Consider the following 17,243-nt stretch of genomic DNA (forward strand, 5'->3'; position numbering starts at 1 on the left):
CTCCAGCTGCTGCCCCGCAGGCTCAGGGCAGCCCCCTTCAACTCAGGGGCCCTATAGCCGCTGGCTGGGTGCCCCTTGACGAGTGGGGGCCCTAGGCAGCTGCTGGCCAGTATGCCAGCAGGTGTCAGTGCCTGAGACCACCGGAGAATCGCAGTCCGCATTTTAAAGCTGAATAATTACTCAAGTCATATTCTGATTAGCTTCTTTCAATACATGAAATCTGTTTCAGAGTACGGTCACACTAAGCAAAAATTGATCTCTTGGCAGGAAAGAAGCTGCAGAAACAAAATCTGTTTTCCTTGTTTTGTTTCTTGCATTTTGTAGCGTTTTTGATGCTTTTTTGTGTGTTTTTTGCAGCGGTTTTGGCGTGCTCGATTTATCTCTTGTGCATGCTGAAACATATTGAAGCTTTTATATTATCAATGCTAATGTCAATGTTCTGTGTTACAGATGATGCAGGTGACGATGCTCCTCATGGACTGACGGCCACAAAGACAGATGTCGTCAAAAACACCGATAACTCTTCATCTGGCCCTGGTTATATTGCCATCGATATAGACCCAGATGAGGATGTGATCGTCTCCTCTGATGGTAAGTTCTCAGATTTTCATATGTTTAACAGAAAAAAAACTGCCTAGTTAAAATAAAAAATCTCTAAAAGGAACATGTTGGTGAATAACCCCATATATCAGGGGCAGACATATCATTGATGCAACCACAGGGGCCCAAGAGGTAAGGGGGGCCATTACCACCTACAAAGTAGGTGAAATTTTGCATTATGATGAGCTATTGGACTGTAAAGGGCCTTTATACTATTCTTGCACAGGGGCCCTTTTTGGTTTGTGTCCGCCAGTGTCATACATGAATGATACCCGGAGGATTTGGCCATTCTATTTTTCGTAATTAATAGTACCATTTAGAGATGATAATACCTTTGTCATTTTAATATTTGTAACAAACGTATAAAAGCTTTTATTTTAATGATGCTGATGTCAATGTTCTATGTTTCAGAAGAACAAGAGGATGACAACTCTAACGTCAGTGACGATGTTCCTCATGGACCAATGGCCGAAAAGAGAGATGTGTGTACAAACACCGATAACTCTTCTTCTGGCCCTGATTATGTGGTCATCGATATAGATCCAGATGAGAATATGATCATCTCCACTTACAGTAAGTTTTCATGTTTTTATGATTTTTTTTTAGCAGAAAACATCTGCCTAATATAAATAGTCTCTGAAAGAAGCGTGTAGGTGATTCCACCCTATACACAGAGGTAGATCTTGTGGTTTGCTCCCCTATTTTTATACTGTTCTGTATCGTCAGCCTTTTTTCTTTGATCACACTCATCTTCATGATGCCCTACGCATGTCCGCCAGACAAAAAAAAACTATTTGATTTTCTAATTTTTTTTTAAGAGACTATGATACTTTTAGATATTTTTTTTTAGAATATGGGTGAAAAGAGACTAACGGCTGTGTGAGGCCATTATAGCGGGATCTCTTGGCAGTGCAGGATTTATATTGATTACCCCAATGAGCTTATATGTGAAACAGAGTGTGACCACTGATATATGGTAATGGGCTTAAAGGGGAAGTCAGCACCATGGGACCTACTGATATAAAGGCCACGCTATCTGTGTAATCAGGACTGATCAGATAATCCTCTGATCCTTTAGTTCTCCAGTTGTTCCCTGCTTATTGCATTTACTTCTTGCCGCCTGATGATAGTCATCTTCCAGCATGAATCCTGTCAGCGTCGGACTGGAGCACCTTGGACCCACCAGAGAAAATTATTCTTGGGGCCCACTATGCAGCTACATAGCAATAAATACAAGACCACCAATATCACGCTAAACACGCTAATATCAGGATATAATGTAAGGTAGTAGATGTCTTAATTATGTAGCAGGGTTTGGGGTAGCCCTCTCATAGAATATAATGTAGCCTCCCTCATAGAATATAAAGTAGCCTCCCACATGGAATATAATGCAGCCCCCCTCATAGAATATAATGCAGCCCCCTCTCATAGAATATAATGCAGTCCACCTCATAGAATATTATGCAGCACCCCACAAAATATAATGCAACCCCCTCATAAGGTATAATGCAGTTCCTACCATAGAATATAATGTAGCCCCCTCATAGGGTATACTGCAGCCCCTCTCATATAGTATAATACAGCACCACCACAAAATATAATACAGCCCCCTCATAGGGCATAATGCTGCCCTCTCATATAGTATGATGTAGTTCCCTGAGAGAATAATGCAGTCCCCACAGAATTTATATTGTAGCCTCCTCATAAAGAATAATGCAGCCCCCTCACAGAGTATAATGCGCCTCCATCATTATTCTCCCCCTCCACCCCCATCATTGCCCATTCCACCACCTCAATCATTGCCTCCTCCCGCACAACGACCATTGTCCTTTCCAGCACTACCATCATTGTCCTTTACACCACAACCATCATTGTTTTCTCCCCCACAACACCCATTATTGACAATTTCAACACCTCCGTCATTGCCTCCCCCCACCACCATCATTGAGTATACTGTATCCCCAGAATATAATGTAGTCCCCTTAGAGAATAATGCAGTCCCCCCACAGAATATAATGTAGCCCCCACATAAAGAATAATACAGCCCCCCTCAGAGTATAGTGCAGCCCCTCTCCACCTCCTTCATTGTTCTCCCCCTCCACTCCCATCATTGTCCTCATCGCCACCTCCATCATTGCCTTATCCTCACCACCCCATCATTGCCCATTTCACCACCTCCATCATTGCCTTCTTCCCACCACCCCCATGATCCTTCCCCACCACCCTATCATTGCCAATCTCCAATACACACACAGCACCACTCTCACTCATACACACACAGCACACCACTCTCTCATACTCAAACACAAAGCACTGCACCGAATTACACACAAACACACACACATGCACGCAGACAGACACACGGCACACTCACCTCTCCGCAAGTTCCCCGCAGCACATCCCGACAGCCACTTTCTCACCGGCAGTTTTCTGTCTGAAACAGCCGCACGCTGAATGATGACATCATCCAGCTGCGTTGTCTCACACAGGAAGTGCCAGGCAGAAAGCAGGATGCCAGGATATGTGCGGGGAACTTGCGGAGACGTTAGTGTGCTGTGTGTCTGTCTGCATGCATGTGTGTATGTGGTGCAGTGCGGTGTGATGCTTTATGTGTGTGTGAGAGAGTGGATCGGTGGTGGTGGGGCTTTACATGCGGGCAGTGTTAGCTGCAGCCTGCTGCTAATACTGCCTGCCTGTTAAAGTAAAATGGTATTCACTCCTCTCCACACCCATGGGGGCATGGGGAGACGTGAATATTCATTTCTCTTTACCAGCAGGGACAGGTTCCTATCTCCAGCTGCTACTCCGCAGGCACAAGGCGGTCCCCCTTCACTCAGGGGCACCATAACCACTCGCTGGGGTCCCCTGGAGCAGTGGAGGCCCTAGGCAGCTCCTGGTCAGTATGCCAGCAGGTGTCAGTGCCTGGGCCCACCTGAGAATCCTCCGGTTCTCCGGTGAACCAGTACGGCCCTGAATCTTGTGTAATCAGTGATTTAGAGACAAAACTAGTAGTATTAAGAAACACATAAAAATGGATGAAGCTGCTTTATTATTAGTGGCTACAGGTATCTCAGGTACATCGTGACATCACCTGTGTGGACATACGATGCTCCCTGCCATGAGGTCACAACTGTGATATCGTTGGGGATCAATATTGTGTAAGAGAAAAAAAGTCACGTGCGTCTCTGATTTCCATATCTGTGATTTCATCAGTACTACGGGAGTAACAATTACAAATTTATTATAATTGGGGATTTTCTTCAACTCTGGACCCATGGCTGAAAAGAGAGTTAAACAACATCTCTAAGTCTGACCCCAGTTATGTAAATATCAGTATCGACCTAGATGAGGATGTGATCATCTCCTCTGACAGTAAGTTCTAGGCTTTTATAACATATATTTAATAGAAAAAAAAAACAGTATAATAAAAAAACTCAAAGTAGATAGCTGGTTGTTTGATGCTTCTATTTTCATACTTTACAATTTAGCGGATATAATCTGTCACCAGGTTTCTGCTACCTCATCTGAGAGCAGCCTGATGTAGGCAAAGAGAAGCTGAATCCAACAATTTATAACTTGGATTACTGGGTGCAGCCATTCTCACACAATCAGAGCTTTTAGATTTAGCAATGAAGCAGAGTTGAGAAATCTTCCCCCGCCCACACCAGGCTCCGTCCATAGACAGTGAGCTGCTTATCACAGGAGGGGGCGTTGCCGGGCCAGGAGGCATGTGCTCCTGAGTCCCAGCAATACTAAGCTCCTGGTGCTAAAGCAACCATTAAAGGTAAACAACAGGATAGAGCTTGATAAGGGAGGCATCATTCAAATCTGTGTTTTCACCCCTACAGCAGGCTGTCTCCAGCTTACATAGCAAAAACCTACCGACAGATTACCTTTAATATTGATTATCAAACTCAGAAGCTTTGACTGTAAAAATGTTAATTTCAATGTTACACCTTACAGGAGAAAACTGGGATGAAATAATTATTGGACGCAATGTCGAAAACAAAGATGTCCTCGAAAACAACAAAATTTCTATTTTTGGTCCCGGATATGTAATCATCAATAAGCACCCAAATGAGGATGTGACCATCTCTGACAGTAAGTTCTCAGGCTTTTCTAACATATGCTTAATAGAAAAACAGCAGCCTAATAAAAAATCTCTACAAGGAGATAAATGGTTGTTTGATCCTTCTGTTTCCATACTTCACAATTTAGCGATTTTAAAACCAGTAATATTGATATATTGATATTCTTTAACAAAGAAGCTTTTATTTTAGTAATGTTAATTTGAGTGTTACACCTTACAGGAGAATATTTGGATAAAACAAATATTGAAATGAGGAAGATGCTCATGGACCCACTGCCGAAAACAGAGATGTCCTCGAAAACACCGACATCTCCACGCCTGGACCCCATTATGTAATCGTCACCGTGACGATTTAGACTGTGCTCGTCGCCTCGGACAGTAAGTTCCTTTTTTTCCATGTTGATAAGAAGAATGCTTACTACCATAAATATAATCTGTTCTATTCTGCATAACTTGCATAAACTAAAAATCTGCCATCCTAAGCAATATATTATTGAACTGCAGTTCAAGCAATTTCTTAAAATTTCCTGGCCCTCAATCTCAGAGCGACAGAGTAGAATCAATGTCCATTAATGAACAACTAATTATTTATACACTATCATTTACAAAACAAGAGGGCAGAGGACTTATTCCGCCTCCTCCTCTGACTCCTCCTTTGTCTACTCCTCCGCCTCCTCAAAATTTTGAGAAACATCTTGTCCTGGACAAAGACAGAGAGAAATATAAAGTCGTCATGAAGTTTGTTTTTCAGGAACTTCTGGCCTATGCCAACAAAAACCGAATGTAAGGTTTTAGGCTGCGTGCACACGCTGCGGATTCCGCTGCGTTTCCGCAGCGGTTTTGGCCGCTGCGGACACGCAGCAGTTTTAGCTGCGGTGTACAGTACCATTCATTTGAATGGGAAAAAAAAAACGCTGTGCCGACGCTGCGGAAAAAACCGCGCGGATTTGCTGCGGTTTTGAATCCGCAGAAAGAATTGCATGTCAATTCTTTCTGCGGAAACCGCTGCGGGTTCCTATCTCCACCATTGTGGAGATAGTGAATCCGCAGGACCAAACCGCAGGCAAAACCGCAGATAATCCGCAGGTCTTTGGACCTGCGGATTATCTGCGGTTTTTGCAAAATCCGTGCGGATTAATCCGCAGCGGAATCCGCAGCGTGTGCACGCAGCCTTAGAGCTTTATAAATATATTTTACTAGATTAAGGCCCGATGCTATCGCATCGGGAGGATAGTGACACACCTCTTGCCATGTTAACCCTCAACACACACCTCCTCAACACACACTCCTCTCACCTTTCACCATCTCCACTCACGTCCCCCCCATCTTTCACTCCACATACGACCCTTTCTCTCACTCCGTCTCTCATACTCACGCCGTCATCGCCGCTGCTCCACGATCCCCGACATCTTCTTCCGCCGGCGCTATCCTGGATCCAGACGTTGTCCACGCCGGCGACATGTTCTGGCGTGGACAATGTCGGGATCCAAAATGGTGTCGGCGAAATCTTGTGAGATTTTGCCGACGCCATTTTGGATCCCGACTTCATCCACGTCAGCGACATGTTCTTGCGGCGAAGCCATCTTGAGTATTGCCGGATTTCACGATACTCAGGATGGCGTCGCCACAAGAACATGTTGCTGGCATGGACAACGTCTGGATCCAGGATGGCGCCGGCGGAAGATGTCGGGGATGGTGGAGCAGCGACGATGACAGCGTGAGAATGAGAGACGGAGTGAGAGAAAGGGTCGTATGTGGAGTGAAAGTGAGTGGACGTGAGTGGAGATGGTGAAAGGTGAGAGGAGTGTGGGTTGAGGAGTGGTGTGTTGAGGTTAACATGGCAAGAGGTGTTCTGTGACGTCACCAGTTACAACTGGATGGAAGTTGTTACAACCCGGAAGCTGCTTAGCGCATTTATTATTTTTTATGATCTATGTTATGTATTAGTTTTAACAGGAAATAGGCTAAATAATTAGGAATTGGGCACCAATGGCCTAAATATCGATGCGTTACTTTTTTTTATGCAAGCTATATCAGAAGTCTGTGAGCCAAGAATTGCTGGACTGCAGGAGAAAGGGAGTTGTCATTCTCAAATCACAAATACAATAAAGAATAATATAAATTATCTTTAATAAATCACAATACATAACAATATTGGATGAGTATATGACTACAAATAAAAAACACAAACTACAGTGGGTGGTCATGGCAAGAACAAACAGATGAATATTTAATCACGATCACATTTTATACATAGCAATACTGACTTAAAGTGCAAATGTAAAAAATCAAAAGAGCTGATGGCAGAAGAAAAAGTGCTCTATATCCAATGTACTACCAGATGCCATAAGCAAATACTTGTACTAATAACTAAGCCTTAGTAATACAGAAAACCAATAATAAAAACTCAAGTCAGTACCAAGTACAATTAAGCATGCTATAATTCCAAAACTGCCACTCCACCACTTAACCCTGACACTTGTTTCACCGTCAATCACAGCTTTTTTATGGGGCTATAGGAATGACATACTGATAGGGAATTTAGATTGTGAGCCTTCAGGGACAGCGATGCTAATGTGTGCAAAACTGTAAAGCGCTGCGGAATTTGTTAGCGCTATATAAAAATAAAGATTATTATAAAGATTATTAATGAGGTGCAGTGCTGTATATACCATGAGGGAGGGATTGCTAGTAAGCTGTGGTCTAAACACAGAAGATCCTAAAATAATAGGCAGGGTGCTATTATTCATATAACAGCACTGATAGGATGCAGAACATACCTGAACATAGACATTAAATAATACCCATTATGTATTATATAGTACAGTATTATAATCTATAGTTAAAGGATGACAATTAAATGTCTTCTGTCGCCCCTGTCATTATAATCTGTCTGCTTGTACATGTATTAATCTTTACTGTTTTGCTAATTTTGTGACATTTATATTGCAGGTGAGGCAGAGTACGGTCTCGCTGTGAACCCACAATGAACATGGGATCCAGCTGGAGACAACAACTTTACATCAGCAAAAAGAGGCAGATTCCAGGCTTAGTCTCTGTTCTCCACCACTGGATACGACATTACTGGACTTTCTGCAGCTAGACGCACTCACTGAACAAGTGGGTTTCCTACTGCACAACAAGGCAGATTCCGGGCTCGGTCTCTGTTCTCCACTATTGGATATGACATTACTGGACTTTCCGCAGCTAGACGCACTCACTGAACAAGTGGGTGTGTCCTACTGCACAACAAGGCAGATTCCAGGCTTGGTCTCTGTTCTCCACCACTGGATACGACATTACTGGACTTTCTGCAGCTAGACGCACTCACTGAACAAGTTGGTTTCCTACTGCACAACGAGGCAGATTCCGGGCTCGGTCTCTGTTCTCCACCATTGGATATGACATTACTGGATTTTCCGCAGCTAGACGCACTCACTGAACAAGTGGGTTTCCTACTGCACAACAAGGCAGATTCCGGGCTCGGTCTCTGTTCTCATCAATGAACATCTACAGCTTAAGGGAAGTGCAGACTTTCAGCCATGGTGCCCTAGAGGTTTCCTCCACTGGAGGTTTTTCCTCTCCTGAGTGCTGAAGGTCCACTCTTCGTGAATCAAGTGCCCCTCATCATTATTATTACACAAAAGCGGGACTAACTCCTAGCCGCGGTCTACGGACCAAACATTGGGCATGGGCAGGGCCTTGGGGGCAGATCCCAAGTGCGCTCAACCATGTGAAATAGCTTACGCTCAGGAACATTGAGGGATAGCGCTATCGGATAGCTCTACCCGTTCATTTCCTTTAGAAATAGAACTATGGGATAGCTCTACCCGTTCACTTTCTTCATGGATAGCGCTATCGGGTAGCTCTAGCCAAACAGTATTAACGATAGAGCTTTTTCATACACAAGGTAGGAGTGGCAAGAGAGGTACACCAGGTATTTATGTTTGCTGTTAGTCTGCACATACGCCAGTCTGGTGCGTGGTTATACCCCTTTGCAAGGTCAGTCTGAAGCATGGTTACACCCTATTGCGTGGTTCATAATCACAGCGCGCACCCAGCTTGAATGTAGTTAATAAAGAAGTCAGTAAAAAATATGTAGCAGTGTATCTGAGCTTCTATGGATCTTTACAATACATCAGAATATATACAATAATATGAGGTGGGAATATTTTATGTAGTAGTTAAACACATGGCAGATTATATTTGTGTTTTCTAACAAACTTATCTAATACAAATTTAATGTTGCTCTTTAATCGTGCCCATCATCTTTGTCCTGTTTTATAATGGAGATGGGACTTCCAGCTTGACCAGGACTTTAACATCAATGTATATGTTACTGTCTTGACGCACATGATGACATAAGAATGTTATGACTTGCATTACCCAAGGTATAGTTTGTTAGGGCTGGCGGAACACACCAAATTATAAAGTAGTAGTAGGTGCGTTCGCAGCCCGGGGTCCTCCGTGCAGAGGTGGTACACTGCTGCTAGAAAATGACGGAAGAATAGAGCGGCGTAAAAACAGTCACACGTGGGTTACATCACCCAATGTGAACAGGAGCGGACTCTGTTAATTCACAGAGCCGCGCAGTCGCTGAACGTGGATGCCGGAGTCTGTTTAACTCACAGAGCCCAGCCAAAGAGCGCACAGCAAGCGGCCACAGAACTCACAGCAAGCGGCCACAGAACTCTACCCCAAGGACACGGGGTTAGAGTCCTTCTAGGCCCACTGAGCGCGTAGTATCGCTGCCACGAGCGCCGCTATAGACGCTGGCTATGGAGTGTGGAGCCCGGGCACTGAGGTGTGCCGAGTCACTGATGACTAATGCCTGACTCAAACTCTGACCTACCTACGCCTAAGCCTGGGCGCTAGCAGGCTAGGCTGCACAACACATGCGTACCAAGGGTAGGGGTTTCATAATGAGTCAGTCACCAGAGACATTCATACGTGCATACACCACTCACTCCTTATAGTCTGAACATACAGTCTATCCTAGCACATGGCCGAGCGGCCATGCGAACCTTTTATAGCCACGAGCGTCTGGGACCTTCCTGGCTTCTCGGATGGGCCAATCAGAACACGAGCAGGACTTGAGCACGTGACCTTCGATCTCCAATGGGAGATCACTCCACGGGCATGCTCAGTGGTCCGACATGAGGACTTAGTCCCTGGAGAATCTCGCTGCTGAGCAGCATGCATTGCCATAGCTGTGCCAGAGGTGGCAGCAGCAAGCAAACCCATGGAGCTGGTCTGGGCAGAGCGCCGGGACCGACGAGTTTGCTGTGCAACCTCCTCTGCGGCTGGAGAGGAATGGGAGACCGCCGGAAGTAAGGCTCGGGATTCCCGCTGTGCAGCGACAGGAACCCGACGCCTAACATAGTTATTGTCTCTGAGGAGGCATGCCACTGGCAATTGGCACTGTAACGGTATGGCTCACAGAGGCCAGACTGAGCTGGATGTTCCAAACCAGGGTGAAATAGACAGACGATGGTTGCAACAAGAGATAGCAAAATAAACTTTTGCCATCTATGGTTCAACAAAATGGTGGAACTCACCATATTGCTCTTTACAAGGAGAAAATTGAAAAAAAAAAAATCTGTATTCTGGTGAATATGAATTTTTGCAGAATAGGAGTTGAATTGTCTCATCTCTATTAAATAATCTTTAACCTCTCTCTGAAATCTGACATACTATCCTGTTCATGTGCCCTGGGCCTGTCTGACCATGGACGGGATAGTATGTCATCGCCGCGCACACGGGTGGTGTGTGGCTTATCGCGGCTGGGTTTCAACTGATTCTCACAGCTGAGACCCGGCACTAAGTGCCAGGAGGGGTCACAGACCACTCCCGGCTAGTGATGAACGAGCACTAAAATGCTTGGGTGCTCGTTGCTAGGGTCGAGCAAATTGGAATACTTGGGTACTCAGACAGAACAATGAGCCCAATGTAAGTCTATGGGAGACCGAAGAATTTTTACCGTGATCCCCCCCGGGGGTCCTTTTAAGGTCTACAAACGTCTGAAAATTATGGAAGCACTGCTCAAATGACACGGGGACATCATGGGGATCGCCTCTGGAAGCATTTCTGACTCCTTGTTCACAGTTTTAAACAATGTTGTCAGAGTTTCATGAAATTTTTACCGGCGCACCACAAACATACAAAAACGAAACCAAAACGGATTTTGCTGGGAAAAATGTTAAGGTACATCCTTTCCAGGATAATGACTTGTCTACAAAGCAAAATAATTAACCCCAGACCAAAATGTTCCTCCCCCACTTGGGCTATGTTCAGACACAGGGTTTTCCACCTTTAACATTGCTTTCAACCAAAACAAATGCATCTACTTGGAAATGTCATTGTAACATTTAACAACCCTAGCTGGCCATGTGGTGTGTGACACATAAGCAGACACATGTTGTTTCATTTATGAAGGAGGGACTCTTAAAGTCACAGAGCCTTATTTTAACCGGGGTATCAGGCGGCATTAATCTTCTTAAAGGGCCATTATTAAACAGTGGGTCTCCTTAACTGTTATTGCCTATGCAGTGAGTGGATGGGCTGCCAAGAATTATGACGCACCACAATACCCCTTTCACAAGAGGTACTGGAGGGATTCCAGAAAAAATGTTGCACTGAATACAAGGCCTGGCTTTCCCCAAAGTTACATGCACCGCAATAAGCTTTTCAAGCCACATACTGGATGGTCACCGGAAACTACACTTCATATTATTCATTTCATAATCCCAAACTCTTTTCTTAGGCATTGACTGAAAAGCCTGCCCTGCTACTGTGGCGCCCTGTGTCTTTGCCACCACAAAAGGGTTAAATATGTATTGTTTTGTATGTGTTTTTTAAGCAATGGGAGTTATGCTTTCTCTGCTAGAGACCACAACACACACACATAATTGACCTCACTCCCTTACTTGTCTGAAGCTTAGAGATTTGCAGACATGCCCTAATTGGGAGGGGGAGGGGCCGAGTTGTTGTTTTCAGGGTGAAGAAGGAGGAAGAACATCTTGGAAGCCATGATTAGACATGTGCTCAATCCAGGAGTGAGAGCTAAGAAGCATCAGGGTGTCAGCCCCTAGACCATCCATGCTTTCAGAGCAGGGTGGTAAGCTGAGAGACTGTGTGGGATTATACAACCAACAGCATCTTGTTTTTCCATGGGAAAACTGCAGCAAACTAGGATCAGTAAAGGATAGTGCAAGTGGGAACTTGAGCTGCTCACACACAGGATCCATGCTGCAAGTTGCCAAAGGAGAAATACACAGTGAGTAGAGGCGATACTGCAAGTTCCAAACTCTGGGAAGCCTTGGTCCCAGAAGGAATTAGAATAGCAGGAAGTTACACTGAGTCACAGCAGAGAGGATAACTCCCATTCTCCAGAGAAGACTGTAATCTGGTGAGAGTTGTAATTACTCCTCTGAACTGCACCTGAACTACAGTAAATTATAAAGTGACTTTCCTTGTCTCCTGCCTTATTACTCCGTACCTTCCACTTTCATCACAATCTCTGGGGGTCTGCCCTGGTTGGAGAGGGTTTAACATCTGCACTGCCATCACCATCTACTCCCCCAGGGATCATCTGCAGTGCCGGCTATACTACAGTCGAACACTCCAACTGGCGTCACGAATCACTACATAAACGTTATCCCCATTCCATTCTTCCCCTTTTACAAGACCGTCTGGGGCCACGGACTGGGTCAATGCCACAGTGTCATTTCCCATTGAAGTTAATGGGCCCGGTACAGAGTATCCCACAGCCCCTCGGGCGCATCACTGCCAAGTCATATGCACCCCAATATGCCTTTTAACCCACATACTGGATGGGCACAGGGAAATCCACTTCACATTTTTCAGTTGGTCATGCCATACTGTTTCCTTATGCATTGACAGCAAGGCCTGCCCTGCTGCCAAGTCATCTGCACCCCAATATGCCTTTGATCCCAGGTACTGGAAGGGCACAGAAAATCCACTTCAAATTATTCATTTTGTACTCCCATACTTTTTTCTTATGCATCGACTGCAAGGCCTGCGCTGCTGCCAAGTCATCTGCAACCCAATAAGCCTTTGAACCCAGGTACTGGATGGCCACAGGAAAAAACACTACACATTATTCATTTTGTACTCCCATTCTGTGTTCTTATGCATTGACTGCAAGGCCTGCCCTGCTACCAAGTGATATGTACCCAAATAACCACAATCCCCTCTTGTAAGAAACATGGAGGAGGGCCTCTTAACCAAAAATGTTCCATTAAAAAGGAGCGGGTCTCCTACACTTGTAAAGCCCATATGGGCTGCAAACATTTCTCCTGTGGGGTACAACTCAACCTTCTTCAGAACCAGTATTTTACACACAGCATACCACCGACCCTTGTAAATAATTCGACACTGGCTGTAGCAGCATGGAACACGTTAACCCTGTTGATCTAGTGGCGGTGGATGATGAGACGTGGAGGAAGGCTTGATTAAAAAATAGGCCCAATTTCCAAGAGCGGGTCTCATAGACTTGTAAAGCCCACACACTTAGTGTATGGGCTGTCAAACATTTCCCCTGTGGGGTATACCTCAACCTTTTTCAGAACAAGTATTTTACGTACAGCATACCCACCGACCCTTGTTAATAATTCGACACTGACTGTAGCTGCATGGAACACGTTAACCCTTTTGATCTAGTGGTGGTGGATTATGAGACGTGGAGGAAGGCCTGATTAAAAATAGGCTCAATTTCTAGGAGCGGGTCTCCCAGACTTGGAATGCCCATACCCTTAGTGTATGGGCTGGCAAACATTTCCCCTTGGGGGTGTACATATTTCTTGTATTTTGGAGACGGGCATCATAACACCATTGACAAAAATAGAGTGGCTGGAGCATGACGGAATATGTTCACCCTGGTGTTAATAATAATAATAATAATCTGCCAACATATTCCGCAGCGCTTTACAGTTTAATAACTCCAAACATAAGTCGTAAGTAACAAGGTTAACAATACAATAATTAAATCAAAATAAGGAGACCCTGCTTGTGAGAGCTTACAATCTACAATGATGGTGTTCGAGTGGTGGTGGACGGTGAGGGTGAGGATAAGGAGGAGGACACCAAATAGCCAAAATCAGGAAGCGTATACCCATGTTTGATTGTGAAGAGGTGCATGGGAATACACCTCCCTAAAAAAGACACTACATTGGAGTTTATATTTCACTGTCATCATTTGGTGGTGTTGAGAAGTCAGGCCCAATCCATCCCTGTTCATTTTTATAAGAGTCAGCCTGTCTGCATTTTCCGTTGAAAGGCGAATGCGCTTATCTGTGATAATTCCACCAGCGGCACTAAAAACCCGCTCTGACAAAACGCTAGAGGCAGGGCAGGCCAGGACCTCCAAGGCATAGAGAGCCAGTTCATGCCACGTGAAAACACGTTCATGCCACGTAAAATACGTGAGAGCCAGTTCAGCTTAGATACCCAATAATTAAAATGCACAGAGGAATCACAGAGGACGTTGGTACGGTCAGCAAGGTACTCTCTCAGCATCTTAGAAAACATTGCATTCCTTGTGAGATTACCCCGCACCTCAGTGCCAGGGCGATGGGAGGGTCTTAAAAAGCTATCCCAGAACTTTGACAGTGTTCCCTTGCCTCTGCTGGATTGGAGTTGTGTCTCTCTTGCCTGTCCTCCTTGGTTGGCCAACAAACTGTTATCTCTGCTGCCAGCGTTTTGAGATGGGAATTTTTTGAATAATTCTGCAACAATGGCCCTATGGTACTGCACCATTTTGGTAAACCTGTCTGCCTCTGGAACAAGAGAATAAAAGTGTCACTAGCCAGTAATGATTGTTACCCAATATTATGACAATACGAGGGTCACGGGAAAGGCAGCACAACATAAAGTCAGGAATTCGTACCTGACTGGTAACAGGCAAGCCTTCCGTGTCCTCACCAAGAGGACGATTGATCAAGGTGTCCTCCTCTTCTTCTTCCCTGTCCTCAGGCCATCCATGCTGAACAGATGGTATGACTAGGGATGAGCGACTTTGCCTTTTTTCGGGTCGAGTCGGGTTTCATGAAACCCGACTTTCTCAAAAGTCGGGTCGAACGAAATCGGCCGATTATAGTGAAAAGTCGAAGGCCAACTGAAACACGAAACCCAATGCAAGTCAATGGGGAAGAAAAGTCGGCAGTGAGTGGAGGACAGGAAACACACCTACAGTGCCCATTTTAATGCCAAAAACATCAATTCTTATTACTTAAGCTTGTCAACCTTAATTTACTTTATAATAATAGTTAGGCACTGAAAACTGGGGGTTATTTGGCTAAAGTTGTGGGGGTGTGATGAAGGAGCAGCAGCCATCTTAGATATGGGGCCTCATGTCTGAGCTTGGCATCCATTTTGGTCTGAGTTCAAGAATTACATGCAGCTAACTGCTCCTATACCCCCCAGGTGCTGTATGCATAGTGAATAAAGCAGGATTTAGTGTTCCAATGCTAATTAGCAAGGCCGATAAGTATGATAATGAGATAAGGCCCAAAACAGAACTTCAAAGCTTAGGCAAGGAGCCACACCAGCATGAGGCAGGGAAATGCCTGAGGGCTTTAATTAGAATGTACCTGTCAGCCAGACACAGGAATACCCATCCATTGTGTTTACCAGTCTGTTATGAGCTCATTTTCTGCTCCACCAGCTGGGAGTTCTCCTTCCGTTCTCCTTCTGGTGGTGACAGGAGGTAGTGAGGTTGGTTTAATTGGTAATGGTCTGCCACCAGACGAGGAGGATAATGATTGGATCTCTGGAGTATCAGACTGGATATAAGACAGCCGACGCCCTATCCTGGTGCTGGTGATTCAGTCTGCTTCTCAGGTCTTGGACTTCAGCTGTGCTCCAGTCTTCTCAAGTTAACTTTGTTTTTGCTAATGTTCACACTTGCTCTTGTTGGTCAACTCAGTTTTTGTGTGGTCAGCCAGCCCGGCTGGGCTGTGCTGAATTTTCACTCTTATTTATCTGTATTTGCCAATTTGGCTTTTTGTCCTTTGTTAGATTGGCCTCTTTTTTGCTCTGTCTCAGAATATTTCAGAGTGCTGATATAGTGGGAGAAGTCTAGTGACTTCAGGGTTTTGTTATCAGAAGTGTTGGACATTATTTTGGGTAGGGTTTTTTAGCAGATTGCAGACAGTTTCTTTCCTTTCCTGTCCTTTCAAGTTAGTTTGACCCCATCGTTTGCTCAGCCTATTTTTCTGCCTTTGTTTGTGTTTTCATCTTGCTTCACTGTCAATACATATGGGGGGCTGTCTTTCCTTTGGGGTCTGCTCTGGGGAAGTTAGTTTTCCTCTTTTCTTACTTTAGGCTTATTTAGCTCTCCGGTTGTGATGAGGCGTCCAGGACCATCGTAGACAGGCTCCACGACTACTGCTAGTTGTGTGTTAAGATCAGGGATCTGAAATCTGCATAGTTACCAACCTCTCTGGTTTTCTGAGTCTTAGCGTGTGTTGCATTTTTTCTCCTCGGTGACCCATTCATAGCAGAATCACCAGCCATACCGCAGATTCTAGGGTACTCAAAAGCAGGAAAAAATTGTTTAGAAAAAAAAAGGGAGAAATAATTGTAAATTATTTCTTGCCTTGAAGCCTAACTCATTGGGGAGCTCCGTGCAGCAGGTTAAAATTGTCATCTCCTTGCTGCGCGGCGATCCCCAGGATTGGGCTTTTTCTCTGACACCTGAAAATCCTATTCTGACTAATGTGGAGGCATTTTTTCAAGCCTTGGGGTTGTTGTATGATGAACCTAATGCTGTTGATCAAGCTGAGAGAACCCTGTTGGCATTAAACCAGGGTCAGGATCCTGCAGAGTTTTATTGTCAAAAATTCCGAAAGTGGGCGGTCCTTACTACATGGAATGATAGTGCACTGGCAGCTCTCTTTCGGAAAGGTTTATCAGAAAACATAAAAGATGTTATGTTGGGATTTCCTGTTCCCTCTAGTCTGGATAATTCTATGTCATTAGCCATTCAAGTTGATCGGCGTTTACGTGAACGTAAAACTACATGGGAGGCACTGCCACCTTTTGAACAAATGTCTGAACCTATGCAATGTGATGGGGTGTTGTCTAGGGCGCAACGTCAGGAGTTTAGAAGGCATAATAAGCTGTGTTTTTTCTGTGGAGACGCCTCTCATACTATTTCTGTCTGCCCTAAATGAGAGAAACGTTTTGCACACACATTTGCTGTGGGCAGTGTACAACCTAAGTTCCTTTGGCAATTACTTTGATCTGCTCCTTGTCCACGTTTTCCACTAAGGCTTTTGTGGATTCAGGAGCAGCTTTGAATCTGATGGATTTGGACTTTGCTAAACGTTGTGGTTTGTCCATGATGCCTCTGCAGACGCCTATTCTTTTGAGGGGTATTGATGCCACTCCTTTGGCAGAGAATAAACCTCAGTTTTGGACCCAGGTGATAATGCAAGTTGCCCCAAACCACCAAGAAAATTGTAAATTTTTGGTGCTGCATAATTTGCATGATACAATTGTTCTGGGTTTCCCCTGGTTGCAAACTCATAAC

At 44.7% G+C, this 17,243-nt stretch overlaps 1 protein-coding gene across 1 annotated transcript; it reads left to right on the forward strand.

Annotated features, from left to right (window-relative positions):
- Positions 1–318: 318 nt before the first annotated feature.
- On the forward strand, positions 319–12,157 carry LOC141083576 (uncharacterized). Its single transcript, XM_073567921.1, has 5 exons — positions 319–591; positions 1,012–1,173; positions 4,564–4,701; positions 4,911–5,068; positions 7,643–12,157. The coding sequence occupies exons 1-4, from the start codon at positions 333–335 to the stop codon at positions 5,024–5,026; spliced, it is 675 nt and encodes a 224-aa protein (XP_073424022.1). The 5' UTR covers positions 319–332; the 3' UTR covers positions 5,027–5,068; positions 7,643–12,157.
- Positions 12,158–17,243: the final 5,086 nt, after the last annotated feature.

This window comes from Dendrobates tinctorius, unplaced genomic scaffold, assembly GCF_039654945.1.
Source record: "Dendrobates tinctorius isolate UK_male_01 unplaced genomic scaffold, ASM3965494v1 ptg000020l, whole genome shotgun sequence".
NCBI lineage: Eukaryota > Metazoa > Chordata > Amphibia > Anura > Dendrobatidae > Dendrobates > Dendrobates tinctorius.